Source organism: Spermophilus citellus, assembly GCF_964194105.1.
Source record: "Spermophilus citellus genome assembly, chromosome: 3".
Classification (NCBI taxonomy): Eukaryota; Metazoa; Chordata; class Mammalia; order Rodentia; family Sciuridae; genus Spermophilus; species Spermophilus citellus.
Genome location: NC_138184.1, coordinates 135,787,620 through 135,802,774, shown reverse-complemented (window position 1 = coordinate 135,802,774; position 15,155 = coordinate 135,787,620). Strand labels below are relative to the sequence as shown.

General features: G+C 40.2%; 1 protein-coding gene across 4 annotated transcripts in view; it reads right to left on the bottom strand.

Annotated features, from left to right (window-relative positions):
- Nucleotides 1-15,155, bottom strand: part of ELMO1 (engulfment and cell motility 1) — a 562,967-nt gene that overhangs the window by 155,634 nt on the left and 392,178 nt on the right. For all 4 annotated transcript variants that reach the window (XM_081286788.1, XM_081286787.1, XM_081286789.1 and 1 more), the window contains one exon: nucleotides 3,226-3,362. In XM_081286788.1, coding sequence (XP_081142914.1) covers nucleotides 3,226-3,362 — 137 coding nt within the window. The remainder of the gene's footprint in view (nucleotides 1-3,225; nucleotides 3,363-15,155) is intronic.

Genomic DNA, 15,155 nt, shown 5'->3' with positions numbered 1-15,155 from the left:
AGGCAAAGCGGTTGCAGGAGCTGTTCCTTCCCTGGACAGACTCATATAGTTTACTGGATAAATTAAAATTTTGAGTTGCAGGGGACTGCTTCTCCATTGAGGAACCCAGGAAGGCAGATGAGTGAGCCCTTCTCACAGAGCCCTGGATCTCAGAGTTGACAATGTATCTGCCTTTCATACTCTGTTCAAAGTGGCAAGAGCCTGAGATGGTGTCCAAGAAAGTTCAAAAGAAATTGTTTCATGTTGGATCTTTTAAGATATTTCTGAATTCAAATTTGGACAGTCTTAGGGAACAAGAAAAACATTAAATCGACCAGTAACTCCAAGTCCCTATTTGTTCCTAAATTCAATCTCCTCTGCTATCAAGTTAATAACAAGAAGAAAAGTGAACTGATTTCAATTTCAGCACTTCTCTCCTCTTCAATTTATTATGGAGTAAAGCAGAACAGTGGCTGATAGGCAGGTGGAAGGAAAAAAATTAGAAAGACAAACTTTAAACTGAACTAGTGACTCTTACACAGGGCCCTTCTTTGTTAAAAAGGCTAGTGGAGGCAGAACAGGGACATAAAAGAAAAGGGACATAAATATGTTTGGATTTGAGCAGCCACTGGCAGAACACCATAAGTGAGATTATACTGCCCACAAAAAGAAAAACAAAAGGCTCGTCTCGTCCAAATTTCATTAATTTAAATTGATATACACACCTAAAAATCAAATATAGCTACTAATAAAATGTATGCTGTGATGGACAGAATAATGGTCTCAAGGATGCCCTGTTCCAACTCCCAGAACCTGTGAATATGTTACCTTATATGGCATAGGGGAATTAAATTGCAGGTGGAATTTAGTTTGTTATCTGCTGATCTTAAGACAAAGAGATGATCCCAGATTATCTAAATTCAATGTAATCACAAGGGTCCTTAAAAGTGGATGGCCAAGGCTGAAGAGGGACCACAGTGATGGGCCATCTGAAAGGCTGGACCTGCAGCTTCTGGCTTTGAAGATGGAGAAACAGGGCACAGCCTGAGGAAGGCAGGCAGCCTCTAGAAGATGGGAAAAGTCTAGCTTCCCCCTGAGAGCTTCCAGAAAGAAACACAGTTCTGCTGACACCTTAATTTTAGCCCAGCAAAACACATTTTTGGCTTCTGAACTATAGAATTGTGAGATAATAAAGTTGTATTGTCTAAGCTGCTAAATTCGTGGTAATTTGTTACAGCAACAATAGAAAATGAAACATATGTGATAACTATTCATATAATGGTTGCACTTTTCTGGTCACAAAAGTAACCAGGAAGACAAAGCAAAAAAAAAAAATATTTAATGTAGAAAATTAAATTCCCTTGTCTTTCCTATCTCTGACCCTTCTTTGATATCCACTCTTGACTGACACCAAGACACGGGCTGGCTGGTGGGGTCTCCTTGCCCTGGAGAAGCACATGTCCTCACACATAAGGCTGAGGACTAGAAGTATTTCACAACCCAGCCCTTGCGGAGAGGAACTGATCCAGGACAAAGAGGCTGTAGCCACTTTCAAAGACTATTAATGTATATCTCCTCCTTTTTTTTTTTTGGCATGATTAGATGAAGACTATCCTGTAGATGATTTGCACCAAATTGCAGAGTCTCCCATAATCAACTTAAGTACACTGAAGAGGTTCAGTTATAATCACAGGAGAAGTAATGGGCTTCTTTCCTTCCCTGTGCTCCTTGAGTCATGCCTGTCCTCTGGCATAGCTGCTTAGGCACATGGAAGCTCTGGACTGTAGCTTCTAGATCAAGCAGTGTGCTCCATAAAGGAGCATCACTAAGGTCTAATTCAGTGAAATCAATAGGTGGCCTGAGGTGCAAAGGAAAGATGGCAGACACGACTGAGACAGAATGGTGTACATCCATAAAGGCAGATGATGAGATCCCTATGTTGAGGGAGACAGGTTAGAACCTAAGGATAGAGTCCTTTTCCTGATTCTTTGCCTGCAACCAGTGTTAAGTCAAGATGCCACACACTAGAAATGCAGCAGAAAGGAAGGATGAGACAGAAATTTAGAGATAAGGAGACAGGGAGGCAAAGACTAACAAGATCATTAAGTGCAGTTGGAATTCAGATAGGTTATGCTTCAAGCCACAGCCCACAAAGGCCCCAGAGTGTGAGTATGAGACCAGATTCTTAGACTCTTAGGTTATATTCATAGTACTGGGTGAATGGGCTTGCGTGCGGGGGGCCAACCATACCAGAGCCATTTATAATAGCATATCTAAGGCATTAAAGGCCAGCATATGACTGATCCAGTCCTAAAAACAGTTATTAGTCATAGTATTATTATTCCTAGGGCTTTTATTGAAGGATATAGAGTTTATTTATCTCTAAAAGCATGGACTTTGCTTCTGTTTCCTTTAGGTTGGTCAACACCTCTCTCTCTTTACTTGACATTCACATATGGATGGATATGGGAAAGTTGCGCTCTTGTGTGAAATCATACCACAGAAAAACCAAACAACAGCACAGTGCAAAGGATTCAATGCTTATAAACCAAGAATGCTCCACAAAAACCTATACAATTCCCTGGAAAAATACCTTTCCTTTAATAAAAACTCTTTTTTTAAAGAGAGAGAGAGAGAGAGAGAGAGAGAGAGAGAGAGAGAGAGAGAATTTTTAATATTTATTTTTCAGTTTTCAGTGGACACAACATCTTTGTTTGTATGTGGTGCTGAGGATCGAACCCGGGCCGCAAGCAAGCCAGGCGAGAGTGCTACCACTTGAGCCACACCCCCAGCCCATAATAAAAATTCTTTTTAACAAAGCACAGGGCAGATGATCTCAACACCTCCATAATCCACAAAGAGACAAATGGCTAAGACAAGGCTGTCTTCCTGATCCGATTGGCTCTGTACTTGTCTACTTGACAGGTGGAGGAAGGGCACCCTCCCCATTAATCTTATAGTATTGACAAGACATCCCAAACTAAAGCCACAAAGTGATAAGTTCACCTTGACAAAGTTGAAAAGAAAGGGTCTCTACCAGGGGATTCTGACTTAAACAAAAGGGACAAATCTGCTTATACCCAGAGGTTGCTGTCATTGTTGCAGCAACCCAAAGCTGCAGTCTTCTTCTTTCTCTTGCCTTGCCCACCACCTTCTCCAGACAGCTGAGAGACCATACTATAGGTTGAGGATGATGCCCCTCTAACAAGATGGGGAGCCCCTTCCTCTGCCCAACACCCACTTTACCTTGTTGAAGTCTTCAGAAGTTGCCCTCATTTCCTTCCATGTCTTATTCAGGAGCTGGATACAGATGCAGAAAAACTCCTCAAAGGATCTGTCGTGGGTGAAGAACATCGGGTGGAAGTCATTGCAGGTCTCACTAGCTAGAGGAAGGAGATGGGAAATGAGGAAGTTTTAGAACAGTGAAACAACCACAGGCAGGTTCCCCAAAGAGAGACAAGGACAGCATCTTTACTTAAGCGGCCATGGACAAAAGGGATTTTAAAAAGGCAATCAAAGGCTAGCCCTCATAAAACAAAGAAGTTTAAGGTCAGATTGGCAGACCTATACTTCAGCATATATTTTTTTCTAAAGAACGTCAGCTCCAGGACACAGACCTTATGGCTTTGTTTCAAGACCATGTTGAATATGAGCCCTGTATGTGCCTTTTTGACCTTATAGAGATTATTCCAGTTGCCCCCTTGGGCATAGTGCCTCCATCACCCTTAATTTCCCCTTTCTTAACAGAATGACTGGCAGAAGATGGGCTTTCTTGAATACACAATTAATTCCAACTTTGGAAATAGCATCCGTGATTGTGTCTCCAGGGGGCTCTTTTTCCTTTTATGGCAGTGAGGAGGGGACATTTGTGATCATTAACCATCTGATGCCATTAACCATTTGTTTTACATTCCCAGGCACAGATGGCTGGAGGTCAGAGCAAACAAAATGGCTGTGAAGGCTGCATTGGGTCCAGCCTTGCAATCAGTCAAAATTGCATATGAGCCCACCCCTGGTAAGCTTTTTCAGGTAAGATTCAGTGCCCTGGGCTCTAGGTCTGGCCACCTCTCACCTCCTCCTCCTCCTCCTCCTCCTCCTCCTCAAACCAGGGCCCAAGCCCCTCCCTGGATCTGTGTCACCTGCCAAGCTTATACTTTCACAGCCCTTTTATGCATATGACACCTCATTTGGTCTTTGTAAGGTCCCTTACTAGTCACAAGAACATTGCAGAGCTCAAGGAACTAGGCTTTGTAATCCAACCCACCCCAAACAAATATATATGCTGTTACATATAGTGTAAGTGTTTTTATTTTATTTGGAATCTCTAAAGATCAATTAGTCCTCAAGGCCCAGGATGGTGAAATTTCAGGCATTGGAAGTCCAAGAGAGAAGGGGGAAGGGTCGAAGTAGAGTGAAGAGAAGAGACTTTCGGTTGGGGAGAGCCCTGGTGCCTACTATGTGGATGCACAGCAGCTCCACTCATAGAGAAGACTCTGGTACAGGCCCCTGGAAGCTGGATGAACCCTGACCAGATCTAAGGGGAACACGCTATGCTCTGGCACAGCTAAAGTTGTTGCATACCCAAATCGCCTCTCTTCAAACTTTCTGAATATAGTGGATTCCAGAACTCTGAACATCCTCAAACAGTCGCAAATGGGTATGTGTTTGTACAGCTCACCCTGAAAGGCACAACCAGATCTGAATACAAGGCAATGCTATTTTGTCCCAGACAGCTAAGGGCAAAGGTCAACTGCTATATGCAGTCATGGAGAAAGGGTTTGAGCACACAAGATTTAGGTTCATAAGTTCTGTCCATGCCAATCAGAAGCGAAACCCTTTTCCTTTCTGGGTCTGGATTTTCCTAACTAGAAAATAGAAATGAAATCTCCTGTGCCTTTTCCCTAGGCTTTTTCAAGGATCAAATGACACAATTCATGGGAAAGAGCTTTAGAGAGGATAAAAGTTAACACAGATACACCGGGAGGCGGGGACAATGACATGAACCCTATATCAGCACAGTAGTTTCAGGATCATGGGTGACTGTGTGACATTTCCCCTAATTCCTAGTCAAGTGTGTTCATATCTCAGCAATTAGAAGCAAGAACACACAAGTCACCCTCTTCCCCAGCCTGGGTTACTGGCAGTGAGACACTGGCAAATGTGAAGTTTTGACCTGAGACACAAAGCTATTTAGGGAACTTGGAACATCAACACAGGCAAATTGTGCTGTTTGCTGCCCTGGGCAATGAGCTGTCAGTCTCACTTTCATAAGCACTGAAGCCAATGAAATTTACAAGTCTACAGAAGCACCTTAAAACACTATTACCGTCCAAGAACTCGTTATTAATCACATTATCACAGAATCATTTTGGGACCAAGTGTGATTATGTGTGTACTTTATGCCCCAGATAAAATGTTTATGGGATTACTGGAGCTGAGATTGCCAGGCGAAACTGAGACCCACAAGCCCCATTCTTGCTTGGGTGAAGAGGGAGGAATTAACCTCATTAATAACAGGCGTGTTAGCTGGCTGCACATTAGGTGCCAGGGCTCCTCCAGGTACTATCTCAACCATCCCTGGAAGGCAGGCATCATGGCATCCTCACTTTATATATAAGGAAGGTGAAACTTGGAGAAATAAAACCATCCATCATGAGCTTCTTTTAGGTGGCCCCAAGTGCAAGCTTGAAACCCACAATTTAGCTGACCCAGCAGCAGCCTTCCTGCTTTCATTGACATCAAGAGCCCCGGGCATTTCTTTGTGGTGGCTGCTTTGAAAATTAATTTCTCCACCCACTCTCCTGGATCTCCTGTCATCTCTTTCAACAGAAACCCAGATTGTGACCTGCAGTCCAATGGGGCTCCCAGCAAGTACAAAGCCAGCGCCTGCTGATTGAGGACACCTGGCCCAGTGATAACAGTACCAACGCCAACAACACCACTGCCTGTGACCACAGGCCAGGTGCTGGATGGCAGATTCTATGTAAATTATGGTCATTTATTGCAACAAGCACTCAAGAGAGAGCTGTTATTAATCTTCCTTTTTTTTAATGTTAGAAATAGGATATTTAAGCAGGGGAGGCTCAAGGTTGCATGGATTACGAACCATAAAAGCAGGATTGCAACTTGGATCCACTTGGCTCCAAAACCCATCATCGTTGTGATGTTCCCCTGTTTCCTCATTCTGTTTCTCAGTGAACTCTGTCTCTATTAGACATCAGGATAAAGTATTAAGTACTGCTGTCTTTCCTCCAAAACTTTCAAAATGCAGATATTTAAGATTGAAGGGCATTTTGCAGGAAGGGACTGTTCAGATAATCTGATCCATTTGTAGGTAAGCACTGTCAGAAAAGGCAAAATCACTCACTCAGGAGATGATCGTGGTAGCTAGGGCACAAGGATGCCAGAAGCTAGACTACTGAGGCTTGAGTTCTGGCTCTACTACCCCCAAATGAGTTGCCTGGGCAAGTAATTTCACCTCTCTGTGCCTCAGTTCTCATCTGAAAACTGGGGACAGCAATAACATGAATTTTTATAAGGTTGCTGTGAGGATGGGAGGAGTAACTGTCTTTATGGCTTAATGCTTTGAACTATGAGGATCATTCGGTGCAACATTTATCAAGTGAACTCTGTCCCAGCCTACCCATTTATAAATGTGAACTCATGTTGGATTACAGGGACATACTGTGTCTTAAGAACAGTGTCCTTCATTTGAGGGTTTAAAAAATACACAAGTAAAACGAGGAAGGTAAGATTTATTGTGCTTTTAATAGAAAACAACACTTATTGAGAAAAAGAAAAGAATTAGCAAGCAATGATTTTATAAATGAAATTTAGAGAGAAGCTTTCAATGAGACAAAAATAGTAAGACATTTTAAAAATCAAATTGTTTTTAAGCACACTATTTTTAACACAATGAGATTCTGCTTTATAAAAAAAGAATCAACTCACTGGTCTTTTAAGTCTGGAATATAAAGATATTTTCAGAGTTCAGTGTAGAATGGATTCTATTAATTTGCTAACATCTAATTTATTTAGAAGTAGGCCAGCTTTGAAAGCAACTATAACCTACACTATAGGTTTAAAAAATAAAAACAAGAATGCAGTACATTTATGTAGCATTTTGTTGTTGTATTAGTCCATTTTCTATTTCTATAACAAAATGCCTGAGGCGAGGTTCTTTGTAAAGAGAAAGAGGCCTATTTAGTTCACAGTTTTGAACATCCAAGACCTTGGAACCTGAATCTGCTGGCTCAGATGAAGGCCTTTTGGCTATATCACAACATGGCAGATGGAATAACTGTGGGAGTGTGTGCTAGAGGGATAGATCACATGGTAAGAAAGAAAGTCAGAGAGATTTGGGGACCAGCTTTGCTCTTTTATAAAAATTCATAAGGGAATGAACTCCCTTCAAGACACGAGCATTAAATCTTTCCAAGGGCATGTCTCTAATGACCTAACTAGCTTCTGCTAGGTTCCACCTTTTAAAGGTCCCGGCATTTCTTAATACAACTGGGAACCAAGCCTCCAACACAAGAACACTTGGGTTACAAACCACATCCTAATCATAGCACTTGTCAAAGCAGGTTCATTCCTCTTCCAAAGGATAATATGAAGTGAAACAGGTATTGTTAGGAGAGACTCAGAAGACAGGGATGCTGCAGAGTTACAGCTAAATACGAAAAGAGGAGTATGAAGAATGGGATCAGGAGTTGCCCTGCAACTTTGAGAAGTTCATTTCAGCTCAGCTATAAATGAGGTAGAGCAGTGGATTTCTAAGGTTCCTGCCAAGTCTAAAATCCCATGTGTCTGTACACACACACACACACACACACACACACACACACACAGATTAGATCATGTATTTTTAATACTCTAGCGTCCATCAAACTTAATAGAATTTGGAGACTGTGCCTGCACTGAACTTTAGTCGCTTAACTATGATTTCCTTTATTGACAGAACCGCTACACATTTCACTTTGGGTATTAAGGCAGCAGAGTGGTATTTGATAGGCTTAGCAAATGTTGATGAGCTAGTATTTACTCTTCATAAGAAAATTGTTACCTGGTTTTATACCCTTTCAACCTATTCATACCACGAAATGTAGACCATTACATAAGAAAATTACTTGATTAAGGATAGAATGACAAAATGACACAGGCAAATACAGACCCTTTTAGTTCTTTCATGAGAATTTTCTAAGACACGTATAATTTTCTAGATGCTGAAAAGCTTTCTATGACCCCTGTTATGCTAAAAGAGACATTGAACCCATTTTGAAATGACTAGTAGGATACAGATTTAGGAGGCTCTGGGAAAATTAGAATATTTTTACCACAGCATTATAAGCTATTTTGCTAGCAATGGTCTTTGGAAATGGTGCATTTTGAAATAGATAAGTAGTTCTAATAGAAAGGGCACTTTGCTGTACAATTATGAATTACAGAAAAAAAGGGGAGTAAATCAGACATCCCCCAAAGCATTTAACACATAAAAATTGCCAGAATAGTCATGAAATCTTATTAGTAATCCACAGCACAGAAACTCAGATTAGAATTATTTGTGGTTTTAGGGTCAGTCTGGATTATATATTTATGAACTCTCAGATGCAAATGCATATTTATACCTTTGCAGAAAAATCATCTTACTCTACCTAGAAAGCCTTGAGTTTTCTATTTTTAGATCTGGTATTCCATAACAGTTTGATTTTAAAGGATGGGACTGTGGGGGAAGATGCTAAAAGTTCAGAACCTTTTGTAGGCAGAAGAGGTGAAAAGAGGAGAGTGAGGGCAAAGAACTTCAAGTTCCTTCAAGTTTAGCCAATACAGAAGCCACCACCCCCACTGTTTCAGGATAGGGGATCAGAGGCTTCCTGCCTCCCCAGCTCTTCCCAGCTCCTGAAGCCTGGTTTAATAGGACTCTGAATAGACTTTTCTATCTTTTTCCATGCCTAAAAATAGCATGAAATCTACACTGAAAAGACACACAGGAGCTAATCCAATGCTTCATTGTTCACTTTCCCTATGTGCCTTATTTATTTATTTGAGGACATGGAGAGAAGGAAAAAAAATAACCAAACAAACAAACTAGTGTTAGGGCTGTAAATCAGATACATAGCACCAAAAGCCAGTCCATTCAGCAAAAGTGAATGAGGCCACATTGCAGGCAGGCAGTATGTGTTAACAAAAGAGCAGAGGTTCTGTGGCCAGGTTGGCCTGATAGCAAATCTTGGCATCATTACTGAACAGCTAGGTGACTTTGACCACCTTAAAATTCTTCTGGACTTCAATATTCTCATTTAAACAAACAAACAAAAAATGACAAAGCCAGGCATGGTGGCGCTCGCCTATAATCCCAGTGAGCTAGGGGCATTTTGAGTTCAAACCCAGCCACAGCAACTTAGCAAGGCCCTAAGCGACTCAGAGAGATCCTGTCTCTAATAAAAACTATAAAAACCAGGCTGGGAATGTGGCTTGGTGGTTAAGTGCCCCTGGGTTCAATCCCTGGTACCAAAAAAAGAAGACAATACCATCTACCTCATTGAGGTACTGTTAGGATTAAATATAAATGTAAAGTGACTCTGAGAAAAAATAAGCACTCAATAAATATTAGCCAAAATGGCAGATTTAGAGGACTTAACACTACCAAATATAAAGACTTAAAATAAACCTCAACAATAAGGACAGTGTGGGACATAGCTAAAAAAACAGGATGATGGAATAGAATAGAGTCCAGAGAAAAAGACCTGCATATACAGTCACTAGATTTATGGCATAAGTGGCACCATGGAGGAGAGGATTTCCAAAACATTGGGTTGTGCCAATTGTATATGCATCTGGAAGAAATTATTTATGACTCTCTCACACCATCTACAAAAATCAATTCTAAATGGATTATAGATCTCAGTGTAAAAGGAAAAACAATGGGGCTCCTATCTAAAACAAGAGACTTTAAAGTTGGCAAAAGGTTCTTAAAACAGAAAACCATCAACCATAAGGAAAAGGTGTGATTGTATTATACTAAATGCAAAAATTTCTGTTTATCAAAAAATACATTAAAATGGCAGCCTCAGAATAGGAAAAAAAAACATTTACAACATTATCTGACAGAGAACTGGTATATATATGTTATTAATTTATAGAAATTCTGATTTATTTATAGAAATATGCCATTTCTATAAATAAGAAAATGACAACCCAGGAGGAACATGGGCAAAATGTAATATGCACTTTAAGAAATAGAATATCTTAGTGATAAACACGTGTAAAGGTATTAATATTTTTTTAAATCATAAAGGAATGCAACTTTAAACAATAAGACACTTTTGAACATTCACTAGAATGGCTAAAGTGAAAAGGTTACACATATTAATTGTTGATAATACTACAGTACAAATGGAATCATCATACACTGATCATGGGCATGCAAAATGGCCCAACCACTTAAAATTTTTTTTTGGTACCAGGGATTGAAACTAGGGGCATTTAACCACTGAGCCACATTCCCAGCCTTTTTTATTTGAGACAGGGTCTTTCTAAGTTGCTGAGGCTGGCCTCCAACTTGTGATACCTCTGCCTCAGCCTCATGATGTCCTGGTATTACAAGCATGTGCCAAGGCTCCTGGCATCTCAAGCACTTTGAAAAATAGTTTAGCAGTATTTACTAAAGTTAAAACATTCTTACTCTATGAAACAATAACTCGAGCCAAAGGCATAAACCCAACAGATAGACACACAAATGTGCTCTAAAAAAATGTTCATCAATGTTCATAGCAGCAGTATTTATTACAGCTCCAAACTTGAAGCCATCAAAATGTGCATCCAGCAGTAGATTAGATAAATAAATCATGGTTCATATAGCAGCATACTTTACTGCAAAGAAATTATTTTTCAAAATGCTACACACAATATAAATATATTGAGATGACAGTCACAATACATGAAACAAATATACTGTTGATGGGAAGGAGTCCTACCAAAAGAAAAAAGAGTACATTATTTGATCCTCTTTATCTAAAGCTCCAAACAGCCATGAGTCATCTAGGATAATGGAAATAGGATAAGTGTTCCTTTGGAAGGGAGAAGGGATTGGGAGTTTGGGGGATGGCCTAAGAGAACCTCTGGGGGTTGCATAATACTCTCTTGCATGTAGCCCTCTTTCTTGGTAGGTACGAGGATGATAGATGGATAGGTAAACCACTTAAGGATAGTTGATGGTTGAAGACAGGGTTAACTATTTCATATGCTACATATGAGTTCAGTAAGCTTTTCAGAATTTGTGCCACATTTGCCCTGTATGTCACCTCTGGAAAAGGAAACTGGTGTCTCATGTAGCTAGGTTTCCTGGATGGATTTTAAAAAATGATATAACCTATCTATGCAGGCAAACTTGTTTATACCTAACTTGATCAGCTTCTGAAGCTGGATAGAGGCTATCTCTCCATACCTCACTTTTAGTTGGATTTCATCTGTTGGGTGAATAAAGTATATATATGCATGTTATTTTGCAGGTGGGGACCCCAACCTTACTGGAAAGTACTGCAGAGGCTAATGCAAAACTATACTAGGTTTGGCTAATGGTATAAGATGTAAGTTTCTATTAAATGGATCACCCCCTTTCTTTCCTTCCTCCTTTAATCCACTAATTTATAGATCTATTCTTCTTTCTTTCCTCCCTCCCTCCCTTCCTTCTATCCATCCATCCATGCACATGTTCATCCATCTATGTGCCCATCCATTCATCCAACTAGCAAAGCATTTCAAAGCCTATGGTTGTAAAGCCAGTCTTTCTGAATCTGGATCCTGGCTCTGCTTATTATCTGTGTGATCTTGAGCTCATGAGCAAGGAGAAATGGGTAAAAGATGAGGCTGAAGAAGCAGGCCAGACTCATACAATGCTTTGTAGACCCCACTATGGAGTGTGGACTTTATTCCACCCGCAATGGACAACAATGAAGAGGATTAAATAGGACTGTGATGAGGGGACAACTTCTATCTTTTTTTTTTTTTTTTTTAGCTTTTAGTTTTTGGCTCTTTTTAATGGAATGAACACTCTGGCAATTTTAAGAGTCTTGTTAATCTTGCATCTAATTAACTGATACTTTAGTGTATCAAGGATGAGTGGTGAACCAGGTAAAAATGTTAGCACAAAGTAGTTAGAAGTATTCATTCTGAACTTAGGAGGATGGTGATTTTTCCCTTTGAAACTTAACTGTGTTCTCAACCAGGTCCTTTGAGGTCTCTGGGCCTCTCCTGCTATGATGAGAATAACAATAACTTATGTCTAGTAGAACTGAGTGAAGATTATAGACATATAGTAAGAGGATTCCCATAAAACACTTAGCACAGTGCCCAGCATGTACTAAGCACTCAATAAATGTTAGTCATAAAAATGTTGTGCAGAATATAAATATGATATATAAATTTTTTCCCCAAACATCTTTGGTTTAAGGTTTAATTTGTGATGAAATCTTATGTACTTAACTTTTCATCCTCTAAAAAGTTATAGAGCAGGGCTCCCAAGGTCATCTTGTGAGATGCCTAATCAAAAGACAAGATATGCAGAAATTCTAGTAAATGAAGATTTCTGATAAGAGGAGCAAAGTGACCCCTGGAAGTTTGCTTATGATTAAAAAAATGATCTTGCTGATATGTATCTACTCTTTTTCTTTTGTTTTCTAATTGAAGCCATCAAGACATGCAGGAAACAGAAATTATATCCTTGACGCCTCATCTGTTTCTAAAGTAATTGTTTCTGGAACTACCTACACATCTTCCTACAAAGGTGTATCAAGTTTGTGGTGTGAGTTAGTAAATCAAAGCTAAGTGTGGGGCACATTTACCTTGCCTTATATACTTTACTATCTTTTGAAGGGTGGTGTTGCTGAGAAAAGGGAAAGGTGAGGGTGAATTCTGTATATCAACTTGACTGGGCTAGGATGTCAAGTCTGGTCCAGAGAATAGCTCTGCATGAGATTAGTACCTAGATGAGAAGATGTGTATGCCACTGTTCCCAGTATAGTAGCATTGTAGCATTGAATGAAAGTTGGAGGAAGGAGGATGTAGTCTTTTTGCTTCCTCACTGAGCTGGGACATGTCATTTCATTTTCAGGGACGAAATGGGATTGACACTATCACCACCCCTGGTTCTCAAGCCCCTAGTCAGGGAATGAATGACACCACCAGCTTTCCTGGGTTTGTCAATGGCAGATGCTGGGACTTCTCTGCCACCATAATGTGTGAGATAATTCCTCATAATAAATCTCATATATATTCATATATTTATGAGATTTATCATGAGGAAACACACACACATACATATATATATATATATGTGTGTGTGTGTGTGTGCATATATATATATGTGTGTGTGTGTGTGTGTGCATATATATATATGTGTGTGTGTGTGTGTGTGTTTGTGCATATATATGTATGTATATATATATATATATATAAAAAATATCCCCTGTTGGCTTCATTTCTCTGGAAAATCCTAATACAGGAAGGGATTGTGAAAGATTAAAAAATGAAAATTCTAGTCATGTGGTAAACAGTCCAAGGCAGGGCAAAGGACTGCATATTTAAGAAGTGATTTCTGTGTGCCCTTGTTGAACTTTCTTTATGAAGAAAATTATTCTGAGAGGTGGCACATTAAGAGACTGTCATATAGTAAATTTAGCATGGACATAAATAATTGCCTGTCTAACCATGTGAGATAGGCACTTGAGAGTTACGTTGGGTTAAAGGCAGATTAATGAGCTTAATGATGAGCCTCACTGAAGACCCAGTAAGAACACTGTGTGTTGTGCAGGATCATAATGTGATCTTAGATTATACCTTGACATGGAGCTCAGACATTAGCCAGGTCTAGGGGGAGCCAACAAAAACAAGATAAAAATAGTATAGATGTGACTTTAAGAAAAGGGGCTTGCCAAGGCTTGCTCTTAGCATATGTTCTTCCTTAGTAAGTCATGACCACACAGTGAGCACCTGTAGGTATCAGGATAAAACACACAAATGCTTCAGCAATGTGCTCAACTAACCTGACCCTATTCCACCACTTCTAACTTTTCTCTGATCTATGAGCCAATCCTGAAGTCAATCATCATTTCTACCTCTTTACCAGACAAACCACTTATGGCTTAGCTCTTGTTTTTCCCTCTGCATAAACCCATTGAGCGTTCTTCCTAAGCCCAGCCCTTTGCTAAAGGCACTTCTGACTCCCTCTTCCTTTGTGCTTCCACAGACCTTTTATCTTCACCTGTTGGGATTGGCACTCTTCATTGTGGGCTTAGAAGAAATATCAACCTCAATTCAGTCGTTTCTGCCCTCTTGGTGTTCTCCCTTGACTAGCTTCCCATGAACATATATGTGACTGCACCCTCTACCTCACTGGGCCTCCAGCTCCACATTTCCCTGCTATGTGGTTTCATGAAGTCCCACTTCATGCACAGGATGAAGAAGAGTGTCCTCCAGTTTGTGTATCCCAATGTCAGAGCAGTGCTGCGGGGGAGCCAGGACACACAGAGGGTGCTTGCTCATGAAGGTTCCACACATGCCTTCACCTATTGGTCTTAAATGACCCATGGCCCACCCGGTCTTTTTTCCTATCTCCCCCAACTTTCTTTTATTATGTAAATATTGTTTTTAGTTGCTGGTGGACCTTTGTTTATTTTTACTTAGTGCTGAGGATCAAACCCAGTGCCTCACACATGCTAGGCGAGCGCTCTACCACCGAGCCACCACCCCAACCCTCCCCCAACTTTCTGAAGTCAAGGATAGGTGTTCTCTTAAAAGGGAATAATGAAGACCATTATAAAGAAAGCAAGATTCTTACACAAATTCAACAGAAAAGAAAAACAAATCTGATGACACAGATGTAATCCTCTTTTGTAGATCAATTGCCAACACCTAGTCCTCAGCAAGCAGCTCCCTCTAGCATTCATTTACTATGCACAGGCTCTGAGCAGGGGCATGGGCTCAGTGGCATCCTCAGCTTTTCTCAGACTCTGTCAGGATGAACATATAACCACAAGGTTTGCTTAACAGCATTAACAACGTGTTAACCCTGGGTGGTGGAATTAAGGGAGATATGGGAGATATAAAGGGAATAATCAATTGACAATCATGCTTTTGCCAATGTGGGATTTGAGAAGATAGAGATTTATATCAGTAAA